The sequence below is a fragment of the Mixophyes fleayi genome, chromosome 6 (genome assembly GCF_038048845.1).
Source record: "Mixophyes fleayi isolate aMixFle1 chromosome 6, aMixFle1.hap1, whole genome shotgun sequence".
Classification (NCBI taxonomy): Eukaryota; Metazoa; Chordata; class Amphibia; order Anura; family Limnodynastidae; genus Mixophyes; species Mixophyes fleayi.
Window position 1 is genome coordinate 78,723,724 of NC_134407.1, and position 21,176 is coordinate 78,744,899.

Below are 21,176 nucleotides of genomic sequence, written 5' to 3' on the forward strand. Positions count from 1 at the left end.
GTCGTGGGTGGTGGAGACCCTTTTTAAGGGGTTTACCTTGGATGTCTGTGCTTGATTTGTATGTTGTGGTGCTTGTTGCTGCCTTTACAGATATTCCTGGCGTTCCAATTCCTGTGTCGTAGTTTTAGCCGTGGCGCAACCTGGGGTACCCTCTCCCACACCCCTCTTCTCTCCACTATAGGTACCCCAGGTTGCGCCACGGCAAAAACTACGACAAATGTTTGTTCTTCTGAAATCTGATTTGATAATGAAAGAGAAGGCAGCAGTGTATGACTTGCCATGAAATTATGTAAGATGTGATCAAAAGCCTGTTCCTGATCAAGACTGACCAGGCAGGTCTGCGTGGACTGATTACCTGTGGAGAACAGGGCTGTGGTCAATCAATGAGTAAATTCAACATCAGATAGAAGCACATGTGAAAAAGTAAGGCAAGGGACAATAAACAGCTTACAAGGCTAGACACGAGGTGAAGGATAAAAGGTACAGACAAATCAAGACATACACACAAAGGAGTGAGTCAGAGTGTGTGTGTGTAATAGATATACATAAAGATAGCTATATATTCATTTTTTACACTTCTCACCATATCCTTGTGCCAATCTCTCTGTTATTGGTAGTGGACCACGACCACCAAATTGATGGGAATGATTTATTAAGGCATCTTTAACAACCTTATAGCCACAAAGTACAACCATTGGTGAAGAGCCCTGCCAAACGGTGAAGATTGGACCATACTGCTTACAGAACTGCAACACAACATACAATTTATAGTGAAGAAAACAAATTAAAATTATTCACTAAAAGTAAAAAGATCTGTTTAATATTACTGTAACACATGATAGTTTAAACTCATTATGCCAGTAGTATAATATAGTTTAATGAGAACTGTCTTCTAATGAGAGTACAATCTTTACTTAGGACTCCTGCAAAATATTTTTGTTCTTCATTCTATGACAAGGACAAAGGAGAAAAATAAAGTCAATAATATAGTCAGGATGGAACTGATTTCTTTCCTATCTTATCCATCCAGACCAAGTGGGATTTATACCTGGTTGCCAGGCATCAGATAACAGTAGACGTATTTTAAATGTGATAGACTTAGTAAAAGATTCCGCAAACAGAACTAGTTCTGTTATCTTTAGATGCGGAAAAAGCCTTTGATAGGCTTCACTGTCTATATATGAAAGTCCTAGTCAGGTTTGGCTTCTGGGGAGATATTCTTCATTCCATTTTTAGCTCTCTATCAAGGACCAACAGCTATAATGTTTAGTAATGGCTTTCTATCTCTCTCCTTCTCAATCTCAAATGGCACTAGACAGGGCTGCCCTTTATCTCCTCTGATGTTTGCAATAGCTATTGAACCTCTGTCCCAAACAATTAGATCAGCGCCTGGCTTACTGGGAATCACTCTTTACTCATCCCCTCATAAATTATGTTTATTTGCAGGTGGTGTGTTCTTGTTTGTAACCAGCCTGGAGGCCTCATTGGCGGGCCTACAGCTTATTTTAGATCGCTACAGTGCTGCTTTCTTTTATAAACTCAACATCACCAATTCGGAGGCTGTCCCCATTAATATCCCCCTATTCACTCTTACGCATCTACAGGGGAAATTCCCTTTGTATGGGTACAAAAATCTCTGCCTGACTTGGGCATCCATATTCCGGTCACCACTGCTGAAATATTTAAAACTAACTTTACCCTGCTAATTACACATCTCACTGCATTAACTAAGAGTTGGATCAACTACAAGGTCTGCTGGCTGGGTCGTATTGCCATTTTTAAAATGATGCTTCTTTTAAAACTGATGTATCTTTTTCACACCATATCCTATGTTGTTCCTTAAAAATACATGGATCTATTATACAAACTAATGATGACATATGTTTGGAAGCAGAAATGCACATTTATGGCTTACCAAAATGTCAGGGAGGTCTAAAACTTCCCAATCTGGCCCTCTATCAGGAGGCATGTCTATTGTTACGCCTTAGGGACTGGTCCCTCCCTTTCAACATTAAACGATGGGTGGACCTGTAACGGGCCTCCTCCTCAGCCTACCCCCTAGCAGATCTGTTGTGGACCCCTAAGAGCGCTCGCTCAGTACCTACTCACCAACTCCTCTCCATCTTGGATGCTCTGCTGACATGGGACAGACTTACAGCCCGTCAAAAGGACTTTTCACTTCCTACTCGCAATGTGTCCCTACAAGCCCTCTCTAAACTTATTCCAGACCTTAATCTTGCTTCCTGGTGCTCTAAAGGATTGTTTGCTCTAAAAGACCTTTACGCCCAAGATCTTTTTCTTCCTTTCAACCTACTCAAGGAACGCTTTGACATATCCTCTAAAGACATATTCAAATATGCTCAAATTCGTCATTGGGTGGGAGCGGTCTTCAGGCCCCCCACACCCTTTGTCGTTGCCCCCGGCCCAGTTGTTAGATAGATTGACAAAAGGTCCCAATAGAGGCGGGATAACTTTCTGGTACAATCACCTCAAATACTTATTGTTCCCAATGCATCCTCTCAGACAAGCTGGGAGTCAGATCTTACTCTTTCTCTCTCCCCGCAGCAATGGCAAACTATATATACCACTTCCCATCATATGTCTAGGTGTGTCAATTACTCTGAGATGCATGTTAAACTAATCCACAGACTTTATCTCACAATCCAAATTATGCTGCTGTCAGTGCACCCATATTTCTGACATTTTCCATGTCTTCTGGGCATGCCCACACATGCAACCTCTCTGGCAGGAAGTGTTTGATTTTATATTTGTGGTATTGAGGCTGCCGATAGATCCAGACCCAGTTGTGGCTAGCTTCATCTCTATCCTACATCGATTCCAAAGCAAAATCGATACCTCCTGGGTCACATTCTTCTAGCAACTAGGGCAGCCATTGCCCAAAACTGGAAAGCTCCTGACCCCCTTGCTCTATCTAGGATCATATCCAAAGTTCAGAACAGCATCAAGATGGAGACAATTGATGTGTCGTATTCCACCTCAGCCTAAGCTCTCATTATGAAATGGTTTAAGAATTCTTGTAGGAATATTAATGTGCTGAAATTATAGATATTATAGTAGTCTATTGTTTTTTTCTATGGCCAGCTGCATTAGAGGGGTTAGAAGAAGCTTTAGGATTAATTGCAAACATCAGGGATATGAATGAATTGTGATTTAACCAGCTTTACTATCATTCTATAGGATCATATTAAGTTAAACTTTTTAATCCCATTTTTTGCATAATTAAAATATATAATTTATTGTGATTGCAGTTAAATCCGATTCTTGACTTTGTATTATTCAAATGTTCACCAAACCATATACCTGTGTAATAGTATATTTAGCACATTGCAGCTGTGCGCTTAATGTTATAGCATTATAATGATTGCTTGTAGATTTTCTTTGAGATAGCGTTAGAAGGGTGTCTGGTAACAGAAAATCAGATCATGAAATCAAATTGTTCTTATTTAGTGCAGCTATGCTGAACTTTGATTTCATAGTGCAATTTGTATAATACTTGACACAGCTAATTGATCATTGGTTGCTACTTTGCTAGTCAATGAATCCTTATTTTAATGCAGCTCTATTAAAAGTACATTTCATGTAACGGTTAATTTACCTTGTGGTAAGACTGGTACAGCACAAAGCTCCCTTGAAATATATTCCCCACAAGCGGCAAAGGGGTTGGTCCTGGTGGAAAATGGATTCGTCTTTTGTGCATCCTCCAACTTGAAATCAGTAGTAGTAAGAGTATGCAGTAGCAGAGGTAAATTGTCAGGGTCTCCATCTTTATTGAAACACAATCTGTAAATAACTGCACTATTTTATTTTCAGTCTTTCAAGGGCTAGTCTCGTAATTATTAACGTTCTATAACCCCTGTACAATATAATGTTTTTAACGTGTACATTTGAGACCTTTGATATTTGTCTGTAAAAGACTGCAAGTGTTAGCACAATTTGTTCTCTTCATGGTTGAACTGTCATATGCAACCCTAGGAGCAGTTTTAAAAAGTATAATTTACAATTTGGATTTGTTTACATTGCCACACATTTATGTGACTAACATCACAATGATTCAACATTTTTTAACTATATTTTTATGTTAGAAGCTACTATGCTTCTGACTAGATCTTTATTGTAGTACATCCATAAAAATATGAGTTTTTATACATCCAAAAGGTAATCAGATAAATTATTAATACTATAAACCAACAGTTTTTGGTTGAAAAAGAATCTTTATTTTCATAAAGGCACAAAAAACCCAAAATACATTACATTCAAGCGTACGCAGTACAGCATGAAACATAATCATTCATACATTTTAGTACAATACAAGGCATAAAGTACAAGACATGATATCCTACACTATACATCGAGTACTGCGCTAACCATGCAAACTTAGACATAACATTTCAAATAAAACAATGGATGTGAGGGGACGGTAGGTGAGAGGGGTAGGGTGGGTGGGGAAGTCATGAGCCTGAAGCTTTATTGACACAGACACAAATATGGGAAGGGTGCATAAATAAGGCATGACATTCAATAACACTTCAAACTGTGACAGTGGAGTGGGTAAGCGAGGGAAGGCACAGACCAAAGTTTTAATGATAAAAAAAACACACATAGGGGTAGAAGGAGAAGAGGGAGACAGCAATCAATCATCTTCCTCAGGACTGTCAAGGGTGTTATAGTCTCTTAGCAGGCTGTGGATCAGCCTGCGACAGTCCTGGATGGTCATCCTCTCCCTCTTCAAGATGAGGCGATTCCTGGCAAGCCACATAGCGCCCTTAAACCAGTTAATAAGGCGCCAGGCCTCCTGGATTGCCCCAATGGTGTGGGTCCCAGGAAATAAATCCATAAAATACTTAATGGTATAAAAGGCAAGTCCTGGGCACACTGTCCTTAAGTTCATGTTCCAGGGCATCAAACAGTGCCTGTGTCACGGGCACTAGGAGTCTTGCCCAGGAATTCACCAGATGACTGGGCTTACCAGAGTAGTGAAGTTCACACAACGGTCCTCTGCTAGCAGGGTGTCTAGCGGAACATATATCACAGCAGATGGAGAGAGAATGCCAATAAATAATAGGAAAGTCAGTGACTTGCAGCTATCTTGGTCAATGAGTCAGCGACTAGCTGATGTAGTGGAAAGGCAGATTTGAACATGGAGATCAGGATGGACGTGAGAAGATGCAGGAAGGTGCAGGGAAGTCAGAGGTCTGCGTACAGCAAGTTGTACCACTGCTTATGGTGAGAAGACTTGTCCAGGTGCAGGTAGGTAGCGGGGAAGTCAGTGGTCTGCGTACAGCAAGTTGTACCACTGCTTATGGTGAGAAGACTTGTCCAGGTGCAGGTAGGTAGCGGGGAAGTCAGTGGTCTGCGTACAGCAAGTTGTACCACTGCTTAATAGGTGAGGATGTGTACAGGTGTCGATGAGTGGAAGCATACAAAGGATAACAGGATGCAGACACTGAGAGCACAGAGGAACTTGATCCCAATAGATATGCAGCGTATCCAACAAAGTCTATATAACGGTATGTGTGGCGCTGCTTGGTAGAGACTTGCTCAGCACGGATATGCAGGCCAATAACGGATAGTCAATCACACTTGTGCATATAACGACTGAGTAGCATGGTTAGTTCCAAACAGATATGCAGCGTATCCAACAAAGTCTACATAACGGTATGTGTGACGCTGCTTGGTAGAGACTTGCTCAGCACGGATATGCAGGCCAATAACGGATAGTCAATCACACTTGTGCATATAACAACTGAGTAGTATGGTTAGTTCCAAACAGATATGCAGCGTAAAAAAATAACAGTCTATAGCGGGAATAGATACCGCAGCTGAGAGTGGAAACTTGTCCTAGCGGATATGCAGAATAAATGTAGAAAGTCAATAACAGATAGGCACACCGCTATTCAGTAGAACAGTCTGTCCACAGGGAGATGCAGAAACTGCAGGGACGCTGGACGGCAGAGACGAGTGTAGGAACCACAGGTGAGTAGATCCGGTAATCAGAGTCCAGCTGAGGACACAGGCAGGAAACAGGAGACTGTAGCAGGTATGGAAACCAGCGATGAGTAGCACAGAGAATCCACAGGAACTGAAGACACTAGTAGTACACAGGAAACAGTAGCGGGTATGGAAACCAACGATGAGTAGATCAGGAATCAGCAGGAAACTGAAGACACTAGTAGAACACAGGAGACACCTTCAGAGACTCACAAGGAATGAGACTCCAAGATCAGGCAATGAGGTAATGAGCACAGGTGCCTTAAATAGGGAGTTGCCTGATCAACCAATTTAGATTAAAAACAACAGTCACAAGAGTTCTTGGGAGCTGCGCATGCGCAGACCATCAGGATGGCGGACGGCCGCGGTTCAGGATAGGTGCCGGCAGGAAGGCTAGGGAGCCAAGCACCAGCGCAGAGGCACTCACGGTCCGGTGAGTGACAGCCTGTGCAGTGGGGCAGTCCCAAAAAATATGCTGAGCTGTTTCCCTTCTGGTGATACAAAAGGGGCAGTGAACATATCTGCAGAGGTTCCGAGGGAGTGCATGAATGTCCTGAGAGGCAGACTCCCCTGGATAGCCATCCATGCAATGTCCTTATGTCTATTAGTCAGCCACTTAGAGGCCACATTCTCCCACACGTGTTTGGCTGTAGCAACAGGGAGCCCTGGAACAGACTCCATAATGTCTTTCTCTCTGATGAGCTTGTGGATAGTGTTTAGCTTCCACAAGTCTGGTTTAAGTCCTTCCAGATGGTGCTCCCTCACGAATTGTCCAACATCCAGGTAAAACCAAGGAGTAGTCCAGTTGTAAGGGAAGGAGCTGTCCCACTTGTCCCAACCAAGGGTCCTCCAAATAGGCAGGAGGAAAAAGCAAGACATGGACTTCCCAGCAGAGCAAATGTTCTTTTCAAGGAGTGATCTGCGGATGCAGTTACAAACAAAGAAGGCCTGCAGCATGGTGGGGATGTCTGGTATCCCTTTCCCATCTTTGAGCGGCTCCTTGTACATAATGGACCGCTTCACTCTGTCCATTTTGGAGCCCCAGATGAAGTAAAAGACTGTCCTCGTGATGGTCTTACAGACGGCAGCAAGAGGTGGCCAAGCTTTGGCCATGTACTGCAGAACGGGAAGAACCCTGTTGCGCAGTACCAGTACTTTCCCTTCCATGGTAAGGTCTCTGAGGCTCCACAGTCCAATCTTTTGTCTGACTATTGCCAGTCTCTCTTCCCAATACTTCAGGGCCGCCTCCTCTCCACCAAACCAAACTCCAAGGATTTTGATGAAGTCCGGCTTGATTGTGAAGGGGAATGCAGCGGGGGATGACAGGTACCACTGTCCGAACAGTGGCACCTGTAAACCAAGTTAAATGTATAGCAACATAGCAGTAAATGCTATTGCACAGTGTATACAGATGTGAATAATCACTTATAAGTAACCTGTTCCAATAAGTGAGAATAATAAAAATGTTGGTTATTGGAAGGACAGTGTAAAATAATACATTCAATTGATGTCATCTCATCAATAAAAGCAAATATTTTGAAAATAATATAAAAGTAATACCGTAAATAATATAATTATGGAGAAAAATGAACTAATCTATTACTTAATTACCATAAAGTAGAAAATTAAGTGAATATTAATTAAGTAGTTATCAATATTCTTTCAAGATGAAGTAGAAGTGTTCTATAATAAGTGAAAGTTATTCCTTCACAGAAAAAGTCTTTAAAGTAATTAAAAATTGGTGTGTTAGCTGCTGGGCCTTTTAGAAATTATATAAAAAAAATAGTATTTAAATTAAATCTAAATATAAAAAAAACTGCCAAAAATGTTTCTTAATCTCCCTATGTATAAAGTGCAAGATGGAATGGGTGTAGTTTTCATTCTAAAATGATCTAATGGTCTATTGGACTATAATGTAATGGTTTATAAACATTCAAATTGAATGACATGTTACATTCGTGTATATATACACAGACTAACTCCTGCATCTGTCGTCATCACCGCCGCTCATGAGACAATGAAATGTTGGGTGTGTCATGTCTCCAGAAGATGTGGTGCACAGTCTGAAAAGTGAGCGATTTTTTCAGTCCCGTAAAAGGTCTTCGCTTCTCGGCCTCCTGACCAAGATCAAGTGTAGGGTTTATTGCCCAGCTTGGTCTGGTCGGGAGGTTTTTTGGGTGTCCTTCCTTGTGGCGGACCCTAGAGTTACTAGTTGGAATCGTGTGGTTATTGGAGCTGTTTATTGTTGGAGTGGAGTTTGGAGCAGATTGCCAAGATGCCGGAGGTGAGCAACACTGTTCATTTGTGGCTGAGAGGAGGACCTAGAGCCAAAAGATTGCAATATGGGATGGAAACTATCTTGGATGGCCTGGCCGGGGTCAGAAGAAGAGAGATCCTTTGCATCCAGGATCTCCCATGAGGTATTACATTATGTTTGTGGAGGAGGGGGGGTATGTAAGGATGTACAGACAAGGTTGGAAAATTTTCAAGGGCTCCCATTAATGCAGGATGTTAAAGTTGTCCACACGCTTTGCAGAGAGTGGCCCTTGGTAATCCATGTGTATGACCCTTTTGTGGAACTTGGGCTAATAACTGCCTTTTTGTCGCAATACTGTTCATAAATTGGAAGCCCTCAGAGGATGACAAACATTTGTGGTATCTTTAATGGTAGATGGCGGTTCTGGAATAAAATGAGACCAGACCCTCAGGGTATTGATGGGGTTAAACATCCCCCTGCGACGTTCGCAATTGGCAATTTTAGGGGCTATTTGTTCTATCCTGGTCAGCTCTGTAAGTAACTCTTGTCGCTCATGTCATAAGTATGGGCAGGAGAGAGAGGAATGTGGCAACATTTATTCCTGTAGGAACTGTGGTAGCTCCAGACATGGGACAAGGGAGTGTCCTATGGCCCCCAGGTCTGAGATATGTGGCGGTGAGGGGCATCTGTTCAGAAGTTGCCCTGTTTCTGAGGACTGTATAAAAAGAATGCCTAGAAATTTTCAGGCAGAAGCCAGCAGTAATGCCAAAAGTTTTGCGGAAAATAAAAAGGCTGGTAGGGCAGGGAAACCTGCTGATGCGGACACAGAGCAAGGAAGTCACGAAGGGGGCGATAAGGACGAAAGTCCAGTAGAAGGAAGCCTGCCGTGTAATCAACCGGTGAGCAACAGTGGAGTAAAACAGATAACAGGTGATGTATCGGTGGGTGCGCAGAGTGAAAACCCCCACCCCCAGTCCCATGTGGAAACTGTTGACGACGTTAATGGCAGTGTCGTGAGAGCAACCGCATTTGAAGTGTCGGTAGGTGTGTGGAGTGAGGCACAGGAGTCAGTGGCTGGTAACAGTTTGGGAGAGGTGAGTGCGGAGGAGGATTATTCTAGGACCTTGGCAGGTTTACGTGAGGACCCTCCTAGCCAGCCTGCAAGGAAGAAAAAAAAAGACAGAGTGACAGGGAGAAGGAGAGTGGTGGTGCTTTGCAACATATCCTTTCTGTACTTGTTGTTCTGGAAAGTGTAATGGATTTAAGTCCGAGCCCAGATCCACTTTTCCCATTGTCTAGTGATAAAGAGGGGATTGAGAGCCCTGAGGCTCCAATGATATTTCCTGAATCCCCTGGGGGGGGTTTTCTTGTAGGATGGCAAGAGATATGACTGGGTATGCCATTACTGGTGAAGGATGAAGTAGTTGGGGGGAGTCTTTCGGAGATAATGGTTGTTGTTTTTTTTTCCTTCTGGAAGATGGTTCTTTTTATCTTGTGATCCTCTCAGAATATGAGTGGGTTCACAATGTTATCAATCAACATCAGGGGTTGTGGTTCCAAGGTGAAGAGGGCAGCTATTCTTGAAGATATCATAAATAAAGGAGGGAATATTTTTTGATTACAAGAATGTGGGATTAAGGTAGCACCTAAATGGGAGGAGTGGGTATATGGTGATTCTGTGTGGAGTGGTTCAGGGAACAACAGGAATGATGGTGTGGGTGTTTTAGTGAAGGGAGGTGGTTTTAAGATAGAATCTTACACTGTGATTGAAATTGGGAGATATATTTTGGCCATTGTGAATTTTGGTGGGTGGAGGGTTAGGGTTGTTAATATTTATGCACCGGTGTCAAAAAATGAAAGGAAAGAGTTGTTTGAGAGAGTCGGTTTCGTTTTGCCTGGAAGGATAATGGTGGTGATTGTGGGGGATTTGAACTGTGTAATTGATAAGAAAGGATGTAGTGGTAAGAGTGAATTTAAGGTTGATATCACGGGAAATATGGTTAACAATAAGATGGTTGACTTTGCACTAATGGATGTGGTAAGAATATATAGTAACCACATAAAGCAGATAGAGGTGGGATTGAGTCACGTTTGGATTATGTTTTGGCAGCGAAAGTTTTCACGTGTACAAAGTTTGAGCAAATGAGTGTGGTGTATTCTGATCATGAATGTCTGGTGTGTAAATTGGTGAATATGAGAGGGTTGGATTATGGGAAAGGGATCTGGAAATTGAACGTAAGCTTATTGGATGGAGGAGTGAGAAGCCGGTTCTTTGAATGCTATGAGGGTTGGAGGATGGAGAAAGGATCGTTTGAGTGTGTATTAGATTGGTGGGATTGGATGAAAGTACAAGTAGCATGTTTCTTTAGGGAATGTGGGATTGAGAGTGCAAGGAAGAAGAGGGAGAGATATGATTGGAGGGTTAAAAGAATGGTGTATTTGGAGAATATGAGAGATGCAGGATTTGATGCTGCTGAGGAGAGGAAGTCGATGAGAATGGAGTTGGAAGAAAGGGGCCGGCAAATAGTTTAAATCAAAATTGGAGAAAATGGAGGATGAAGTATGTAGTAGATTATTCTTTAAAAAGGTATGTGGGGGTGATTGGGATATAAATGTGATTGCTAGAGAGGACGGTAGTGAGGTGAGTGGTGTCGAAGTGGTGGGAGAGGTGAAGAATTATTATACAGGCTTGTATGGAAAGAAAAGGAGGGATGTAAGTTTGGAAGAGGATGTTTTAAGTACTATTGAGGATAAGGTGTATAAGGAAGAATGGAGCACATTAATGAGAGGTGAGAATGGGAGAGGTGACAATCAAATCATTGGTGGCCAGTGGCAGCAACAGGCAGCCAATCGTGAGGCTGCCTGTTGCTGATTGGCCTCAGACAAAAAGTGCTCACTTCATTTCCTGTCTGAGCAGTGAGAAGCGATGCAGCAGAAGAGCACCTAAAGGTTAAGTGAGGGGTGCTGATGTCATTGTTGTGTGTCTGTGTGATGGCACAGGGGGCTTGTGGTAATATAGTGTGTGTGATGGCACAGGGGGCTTGTGGCAATGTAGTGTGTGAGGTAGGTAGTGGCTAATTAATGGGTGCTATATTGTTTGTGTGGGTGATGGTGGGGCAATTTAATTTAATAGTGGGGTTGGTGCAGACTGATTAATGTAGGGTGGGATGATTCAATTAATGTTGGAGTGGTTTGGGCGCTATTAATTAAATGTGTGGCAGAGTTTTGTAAAAAAAAGTTTGGGGTTTCTGAATGTTGAGTGGTATTTGATGTTGAATTATATTTCACAAGTGTTGAAGATGGCTGGAAAGGACAGCAAGGCGGGATGTATGGTTTAACATATGGCGGGATGGATACTGTGTGGGCTGAAATGGCAGGAAAGGAATCTGAAGGTGCCAATGACTTTTAAGGTATGTAAGTGGTATGATGTTATTGAAAGGTTTGTAAGAAAAGAGGATTTGTTGGGGGTAATTAAGGTTGGGTTTGTGGGGAGAAAGAAGGTTATGAGTGTGTTAAAAGGGAGGGAAGTGTTGTGTGTTTTAATGGGTTGAAATCGGTTGAATGTGAAAATATATGGAAGAAGGTTGGGTTTATAGGTTTGAATAATAGGCAAAGAGAGATTGTGTGAGTTTGCATGAGATATTGCCCATGCGAGAGGTATAGAAGAGAAGAGATTTGGTGAGAACGAAAGAATGTCCAAGGTAGATTTGTAATGCATCTGGTATGGAATTGTGGCTATGCAAGAGAGATTTGGAAGGGGATGGGTGACATGTGTAAGGAGCTATGTGGCTTGAATGTGGTTACATGGAAAATGACTATGTATGGATTTGGAGCATGTGGTAAAGTGAAGTAGAATGTGTTATGGTTTATGATGGTATGTATCTTACAGTGTTTGTGGGATGTTAGGAATATTTATTTATTTAAGAGAGAAAAGATTGAAGTCAATGAGTGTTTAAGAATGGTGTTAGGGAAGATGTTTGTATGTTTTTTTGTGGGATAAAAAGACCAAGGGGGTGGATAATGCTGAAGTGGCGTGGATGGATTTAGATAGTTGGTTTGGGTGGAGTAAGGTTTTTGTTTGTGGGTGGCGGGTTTTTGAAGGTGGGGTGGGGTTTTATTTCAATGGTGTGCTTTTTTGTGAGGGGTGTATTTTCTATTATGCCGATGAGAACAGCTGCTACATTAGTAACAGTATCGGTGGTTGTAATGCTGATTGTGGCTCTTCCATAACACAATCTAATACTGATGAGGGTTCAACCTGATTAAGACTCTGCTGCACTGGTGTACACCCGGTCCTTTTCACGCCCAGCGCCCGGTGGTCGTAATGCTGATCATGGGTCATTCCATAGCATGATCTAATACTGCTAAAGGTGGTGCTGCACCGAGACTCTTACACCGGCCAGAAGCAGGAAGACGAGGAGGAAGATCGACTTCAAACTAAGAAGCTCTGCCAGATCCTGCCTGCTGGAAGAAAACTTCGGGATCAACTCCTGCTGAAGAAGCCTTCTTCCTTTCGGGAGACCCTGCCCTGCTCTTCTCTGCTTGGGAGAAGACTTCAGGAACAACCCCAGTGGAAGAAGCAACCCTTCTTAGCAGAAGACCCTGCGCTTCTCTACCCAGCGGGAAGAAATCTGCATAGCTCCACCCCCTTGAAGATCACCCTTCAGACCAGCTTTTCAAGCCTCTCTGCCCCAGGAAGATGGCTTCAGCTGCTGCAGCTCCTGCCTCCACCCCTGCTCCTTTCCCTAGGAAGAAGGGAGAAAAGACCCCTGCACCAAAGCCTCTCTCCAAGGTTGTAACCTCTGCCTCCACCGTCCCAGCTGCTTCTGGACAAGGTAAACCCAGCCAAGATGCCCCTCAGAGAACTCCCACACTGGAACCTTGGATGAGACCGACAGTCGTCCCGAAGCTGATGGAAGTGGATGGAAGGGTCCCAGATCTGAAGGCTGAGACCTTTGGGAAGAGGTTGGGCCTTGAACAGGCTTCTCGAAGGCTGAAACTCTCAGCATTCAGACCTTCATCAAGGGGATCTTCTACATCAATTTTGCCTCCATAGCGATCTGCAAGAGATACTGGGAGGCGGTGAAGTCAGCAAGACCGAAATCTCCATTTTCTCGATTTGTGGGGAATTGCCCCATCCAGAGAGAGAAAAGAAGAGTGACTGTCTCCATGAGGAATCCTCACACCCCTGGAAAAGACATCACTACCTTCTTGAGCCGCTTCTGCTCCTTGGTCAAGGACCCCTCCAAGATCCTGGATGCCAACAGTTTCTGGACATGCAAGTGCTCCATCATAATCAGGCTGAGGAAAAATGACACAGCAACAGACGGTCTCCAGCACCTGCAAGCATAATTTGCCCTGGGCAGCTCTGCCTGCCTTCTCCACTACGCTGATCAGTCAAGGAACTGCAGGAGGTGCGGGAAAGCTGATGACATGTTGAGAAGCTGCAAAGTTTCAGCCTGCAGGAACTGCAGAGTGGCAGGGCATGAGACCAAGGACTGCCCAAGAAAGACATCCTGCAACCTCTGCGGCCTGGCCAAACACATCTATAAAGACTGTCCCCAGAGGGCTAGAAACTATGCTGCAGCAGCTGGGAAAGGACTGCTGGAAAGTGGACCTGCCCCTGCCCTGGAGCCCAAGCCAACCAAGAGGAAGCAACAGAAGCCCCTACCGCAACCATGAGTAGTTAAGAAGCCTCCCACCCCCTTCCTACCTTCGTCCCAATTCCTTCCTCCCCTTCTCCCTTTGTGACGTCACCCTCCTCAACCCTCTCCCGTCTTCTTCCCACCTTCACCCCTCCCCCCGTCTCAACCCTCTCTCCCCTACAGTAGCACTAACCCCCATATACACTACTGCAGCTCCCTCCCTCTCCCTGGAAGATTTCTCCCCTCTTGTGTCCGCTGCAGGTAAGGAGAGCAAATTGAGAAGGAAGGGGAAAGAGCTTGACAGCCTAGCAACCGTCTTCGAAACTTCCAAGAAGCCAGCGGTCGAGCTCAGAGAGGACCCCCTTCCACTGGAGGCAGCCCTGGATGAGATGGAAGAGAAGCTGCTGGCGACTCAGGATTCCAAAACGGAGGAGATGGATGTGGACGAATTCCTGCAGCTGCCCTTTCGATCAGCTGGAATAGAGAGGTCTGCTCCCATCTCACCATGGGGACAAGGGCAGACCAGACCAAGTCCCACCGGACAAGGATGGTAACTGATGTATTGAATGTGCTAACTTTCTTTTTCTCCAAACTAATGGTTAATTTTTCTCTTTTTACCATTAATGTGAGGAGTGTGAAGGATAAGATTAGACGTCAGTCTGTGTTTACCTACCTTGACAGTCAGTAATGTGATGTTTACATGTTGCAGGAATGTTCTTTGCCTTTCTCTTAATAGACATATGGGTAGGCAGTGGTCTCGTGGGCCCTCCTATTGGTCGGGGAACTGATTGTAAGTCTGTGGGGGTCGCCATACTTATCAGTGGAAGCCTCTTCACACTGGATTCCGTTCAGGAGTTTATCTGCGGCAGATTGCTTATCGTAGAGGGCTCTTGGGTGGGTGAGCCTGTCAAGCTAATCTGTGTGTATGCATCCCCTCGTAAGTAAGAGCATTTGGAGCTTTTCCAGACCCTGCAGGCCCAGCTTGAGACCACCATGGAGGTAGTGATGGCCGGGGATTGTCCTATTGAGGAAGGCGGAAGTAGTACTAACAGCACTGCTAAGCTTGATGTTTCTTCTAGGTTGCTGCAGGAGATGGTAGCCGAAGCACCCTTGAGGGATGCAGTGGGATCCATGGGGGCTGGCTCTAAATTATACTTGGCTCAGTGCATTCCTGGATTGACTTTGTGTGTACCTCACCAGCAGTAAGGCAGACAGACATGTCATGGTGCTCTGCTTTTTCTCGGACCTCAGGGCCATTCTTTTTGAGGGGGTTCTGGGCCACGGTTTTCCTCCTGGCCCAGGCTCCTGGAAATTGAATTGCGCTCTGCTGGAGAGGGAGGATGTGTTGGAGGAGCCGAGGGATGCCTACATCACTTGGAAAAATGACAAACTGTATTTTGATTTTATGTCTAACTGGTGGGAATATGTCAAGATTTGCAGTTTCTTTCAGGCTAAGGGAAGACAACAGGCGTGTGAGAGGAAGAGAAACTTCAGGAGGCTAAAGCGTCAGCTGCAGTCCCTGTTGGAACTCCAACTTTGTGGCTGAGATCTGGCGGAGGCCAAGGGGGGCCTGAAAAGGCACTTCAAGGAGGAGTCCAGGCGCATCGTCTTCCGTTCCAAGGTGGAGAACCTGGAAAATTGTGAGAAATGTAACTCTTTCTTTTGCAGAAAACTCCACTCCAGCCACATGCCCCTGACTGAGTGGGACGAGACCGACATTCCCAGAAAGGGGAAAGAGGGCATCATGGGAGTCCTCACAGACTACTACAGTAACCTCTACTCCCCTAAGACCATTAACACTGATGCTTCTGAATCATTCCTGTCAGGTATCACTAATACTATTGATCCTGCAGGTAAAAAGCCATGGACTCCCCCCTTATGTTGGGGGAGCTCCACTCTGCTGCTAAATCCTTTAGGCTGGGTAGGAACCCAGGCAGTGATGGTCTCCCAGCGGAGCTCTATGTAGCACTGTGGGACCTCATTGGCCTGGGCCTGCAAGAGCTGTACAAGGAGATGGTGATGGAGGGATCACGATCCTGTATGATCGCAAGGGGGAGAGATGTGACCTTAAAAATTGGCGGCCCATCGCTCTCCTGAACGTGGACTACAAGATCCTCGCCAAGGTACTAGCCAACAGGCTAAAGGTTGTCATTGGGCAGATTGTTCATCCGGATCAGACTTGTGGCATTCATGGTTGCAGGCAGCCTTGCGCTGCTGAGGGACACGGTCCATCACATCAAAGATCGCCATGCACACGTGGCCCTGGTCAGTCTTGATCAGGAGAAGGCCTTTGATCGTGTTTCTCATGATTTTATGCGTAGGGTTTTGTGCAGGTTTGGATTGGGTGATAGGTTTTGTTCTTATGTTAACCTGATGTACCTTAATATTTACAGCTCAGTGTTGATGAACGACTGGGAGACTGACCCCTTTTCAGTCATGTCAAGGCTGCCCTCTGTCACCTCTCCTTTTTGTTTGGTGTATAGAGCTCATCACCGCAACGGGACCAGACTGACTAGAGCCCGAGTGTCACTCACCGAACTGTGAGTGCCTCTGCGCTGGTGCGTGGCTCCCTAGCCTTCCTGCCGGCACCTATCCTGAACCGCGGCCGTCCGCCATCCTGATGGTCTGCGCATGCGCAGCTCCCAAGAACTCTTGTGACTGTTGCTTTTAATATAAATTGGTTGATCAGGCAACTCCCTATTTAAGGCACCTGTGCTCATTACCTCCTTGCCTGATCTTGGAGTCTCATTCCCTGTGAGTCTCTGAAGGTGTCTCCTGTGTTCTACTAGTGTCTTCAGTTCCTGTGAATTCCCTGTGCTACTCATCGCTGGTTTCCATACCCGCTACTGTCTCCTGTGTACTACTAGTGTCTTCAGTTCCTGTGGATTCCCTGTGCTACTCATCGCTGGTTTCCATACCTGCTACAGTCTCCTGTTTCCTGCCTGTGTCCTCAGCTGGACTCTGATTACCGGATCTACTCACCTGTGGTTCCTACACTCGTCTCTGCCGTCCAGCGTCTCTGCAGTTCCTGCATCTCCCTGTGGACAGACTGTTCTACTGAATAGGGGTATGCCTATCTGTTATTGACTTTCTACGTTTACTCTGCATATCCGCTAGGACAAGTTTCCACTCTCAGCAGCGGTATCCATACCCGCTATAGACTGTTATTGTTACGCTGCATACCTGTTTGGAATTAACCGTACTACTCAGTCGTTATATGCATAATTGTGATTGACTATCCATTATTGGCCTGCATATCTGTGCTGAGCAAGTCTCTACCAAGCAGCGCCACACATACCGTTATATAGACTTTGTTGGATACGCTGCATATCTATTGGGATCAAGTTCCTCTGTGCTCTCAGTGTCTGCATCCTGTTATCCTTTGTATGCTTCCACTCATCGACACCTGTACACATCCTCACCTATTAAGCAGTGGTACAACTTGCTGTACGCAGACCACTGACTTCCCCGCTACCTACCTGCACCTGGACAAGTCTTCTCACCATAAGCAGTAGTACAACTTGCTATGCGCAGACCACTGACTTCCCCGCTACCTACCTGCACCTGGACAAGTCTTCTCACCATAGCAGTGGTACAACTTGCTGTACGCAGACCACTGACTTCCCCGCTACCTACCTGCACCTGGACAAGTCTCTTCACCATAAGCAGTGGTACAACTTGCTGTACGCAGACCACTGACTTCCCTGCTACCTCCCTGCATCTACTCACGTCCATCCTGATCTCCGTGTTCAAATCTGCCTTTCCACTATATCAGCTAGTCGCTGATTCATTGACCAAAGATTGCTGCAAGTCACTGACTTTCCTATTATTTATTGGCATTCTCTCTTCATCTGCTGTGATATATGTTCCGCTAGTCACCCTGCTACCAGAGGACCGTTGTGTGAACTTCACTACTCTGGTAAGCCCAGTCATCTGGTGAATTCCTGGGCAAGACTCCTAGTGCCCGTGACACCGAGTGTTCACTCTACATGGATGAAGTCACTGTCTTCTGTGCTGACCAGCGTTCGGTGACAGCACTCATCCAGACCTACGAGAACTTCGGGCGAGCTTCAGGGGAAAAGGTCAACTGCGGGAAGTCAGAGGCAATGATCTTTGGACAGTGGTACCTGTCATCCCCCGCTGCATTCCCTTACACAATCAAGTCGGACATCATCAAGATTCTAGGAGTTTGGTTTGGTGGAGAGGAGGCGGCCCTGAAGTGTTGGGAAGAGACTGGTGACAGTCAGGCAAAAGATTGCCCTGTGGAGCCCCAGAGACCTTACCATAGAAGGGAAAGCACTGGTGCTGCGCAATGAGATCCTTCCCGTTCTGCAGTATATGGCCCATGCTTGGCCACCTCTTGCTGCCGTCTGCAAGACCACCGCGAGCACAGTCTTCCACTTCATCTGGGGCTCCAACCAAAATGGACAGAGTGAAGCGGTCGGTTATTTACAAGGAGCCCCACAAAGGTGGGAAAGGGATCCAGGATATCCCCACCATGCTGTGAGCCTTCTACGTTTGTAACTGCATCCGCAGGACCCTCATCGAAAAGAACATTTACTATCCATGTCTCTCTTTTTCCTCCTGCCTCTTTGAAGGACCCTTGGTTGGGACAAGTGGGACAGCTCCTTCCCTTACAACTGGACTACACCTTGCTCTTACCTGGATGTTGGACAATTCGTGAGGGAGCACCATCTGGCGGGACCAGACTTGTGGAAGCCAAAAACTGTCCACAAGCTCATCAGAGCAAAAGACATTATGGAGTCTGCTCCAGGGCTCCCTGTTGCTACAGCCAAACACGTGTGGGTAGAATGTGGCCTTTAAGAGGCTGACTAACAGACATAAAGACATTGCATGGATGGCTATCCAGGGGGGTGTGCCTCTCAGGACATTCATGCACTCCCGGAACCTGTGCAGATATGTTCACTGCCCTTTTTGTATCACCAGAAGGGAAACAGCTCAGCATATTTTTTGGGACTGCCCAACTGCACAGGCACTGTTGGATGCCCTGGAACATGAACTTAAGGACAGTGTGCCCAGGACTTGCCTTTCATAGCATTTGGTATTTTATGGATTATTTCCTGGGACCCACACCATTGGGGTAATTCAGGAGGCCTGGCGCCTTATGAACTGTTTTAAGGACGCTATGTGGCTTGCCAGGAATCGCCTCATTTTGAAGTGCGAGAAGATGACCATCTAGGACAGTCTTAGCCTGCTAAGAGACTGTAACACCCTTGACAGTACTGAGGAAGAGGAAGATGATGGAATGTTGTCCCCTTCTTCTCTTTCTCTCTCCTATGTGTGGTTTTTATCATTAAAACTTTTCGCTTGTGCTTCCCCTCCCTTACCCCCTCCAACCCATTCCCCTATCACTGTTATTAAATGTCATGCTTTATTTATGACACCTTCCCATATTTGTGTCTGTCCTCAACAAAGCTTCGGGGTCGTTACCTCCCCACCCTACCGCTACCGTCCCCTCACATTCATTATTTTCTTTTAAATGTTATATTGTTTAAGTTTGTATGGTAAGTGCAGTAATTAATGTATAGTGTTGGATGTTAGATCTTGTACTTTATGCCTTGCATTGTACTAAAATGAATGAATGATTATGTTTTACGGTGTACTGCGTACACTTGAATGTAATGTATTGTGTGTTATTTGTGCCTTTTTGCAAATAAAGATACTTTATCAAACAAAAAATCTGCTATTATCAGTTTAATATCTGATATGCCCCCTATCTGGGGACCATATATTAAATGGATTTTTAGAACAGGGATATAAAAGAAGAGCTTGCCCTGTCCACTCCACACATTCACCTGGTATTGCAGTAGTTCCAGGACCGGTGCACCTCTCTTATTCAGTTATCAAAAAAAAAAAGAAGAATTTCTGTCTGCTGCCTCACCAAATGAAGTTGTGGCTGCTGAACAATCACTTGTGACCTATTAGCAGGTAAAATACCTGTTACAATCTCCCCTTTCACCTTTTCATTTAATTAAGAAAATTAATTGGCTTATTGCAAAGCAAAGAAAAAAGAAACCTGATAAGAACTGATTTGTAAAAAGAACAAAATATACCACACCAGGAAAATCCCACTCTCTCTAGGAAATGGATCAAACTGAGTAAACTCAAACTGAGTAAACTATCAAAAGTTTTATTATTTCTATTATGAGTCCATTATCCTAAACGCGGTGCACCCACACATAATACTACATGCAAATATTTACAAAGGACAGAAATGTGTCCAAGAGGCACTCAGGTGATAATTAATATAAAACATACTTCAAAGTTTATTGATATACATTAAAATAATGTCACGTGGTATAATCAGAATTAGGGGCCTGATTCATTAAGGATCTTAAATGAAGAGGTATCTTATTTCAGTCTCCTGGACAAAACCATGTTACATTGCAAGGGGTGCAAACTAGAAACAACATCTTCCACCAACACGTCTTTATTTGGGATAAGTATCCCAACACCGTCACTTTTGTTCATATTAGATTACATCTCCTCCTCCCACCACTCTCCCCCCATCACCGCTTCACCTCCCGCCATTAACCAGCTGTGGTCCTCCTTCATCCCCACATCAGGTGAAGAAGTTCGCTCCCTTATTCTTTCCTCTCCACCCTCTACCTGTCCTCTTGATCCCATCCCCTCCCACCTCCTTCGCTCTCTCTCTCCTACTGCCTGCTCCTACCTCGCACACCTCTTCAACCTATCACTCTCCTCTGGCGTTGTCCCATCCTCATTCAAACATGCTCTTATCTCCCCTATCCTTAAGAAACCCAATCTTGACCCCACCTCTCTTGCTAACTACCGCCCTATCTCTCTTCTCCCATATGCCTCCAAATTACTTGAGCGGATTGTCTGCAGCCGCCTCACCAGACACCTCTCTGACAACTCCCTCCTTGACCCTCTCCAATCCGGCTACCGCCCCCTCCACTCCACTGAAACAGCCCTGGCTAAAGTTACCGATGATCTCCTATCAGCCAAATCCAAGGGTCACTACTCCATACTCATCCTCCTTGACCTCTCCGCAGCCTTCGACACCGTGGACCATCCCCTCCTACTGCAAACTCTTCTTTCACTCGGCCTCTCTGGCTCTGTCCATGCCTGGTTCACCTCATACCTTGCTAATCGCTCCTTCTCCGTATCCACGTCTGGTTCTTCCTCCACCCCCTCCCCTCTCCCTGTTGGAGTCCCTCAGGGCTCTGTTCTTGGCCCTTTACTCTTTTCGCTCTATACTTCCTCCCTTGGGGCTCTCATCT

General features: G+C 45.1%; 1 protein-coding gene and 1 pseudogene across 4 annotated transcripts in view; one reads left to right on the plus strand and one right to left on the minus strand.

Moving 5' to 3' along the window:
- The window catches only part of LOC142161366 (cytochrome P450 2C20-like), a 131,754-nt gene that overhangs the window by 96,285 nt on the left and 14,293 nt on the right, over positions 1-21,176 (minus strand). The window contains exons 2-3 of one of the 4 annotated variants that reach the window (XM_075216920.1): positions 3,617-3,811; positions 584-746 (exon numbers count right to left, since the gene is read on the minus strand). In XM_075216920.1, the coding sequence (XP_075073021.1) occupies positions 584-746; positions 3,617-3,811 (358 nt within the window). The remainder of the gene's footprint in view (positions 1-583; positions 747-3,616; positions 3,812-21,176) is intronic. The other 3 variants (XM_075216921.1, XM_075216923.1, XM_075216922.1) reach the window with 3 other exon arrangements.
- On the plus strand, positions 19,592-19,764 carry LOC142095939 (U2 spliceosomal RNA; annotated as a pseudogene).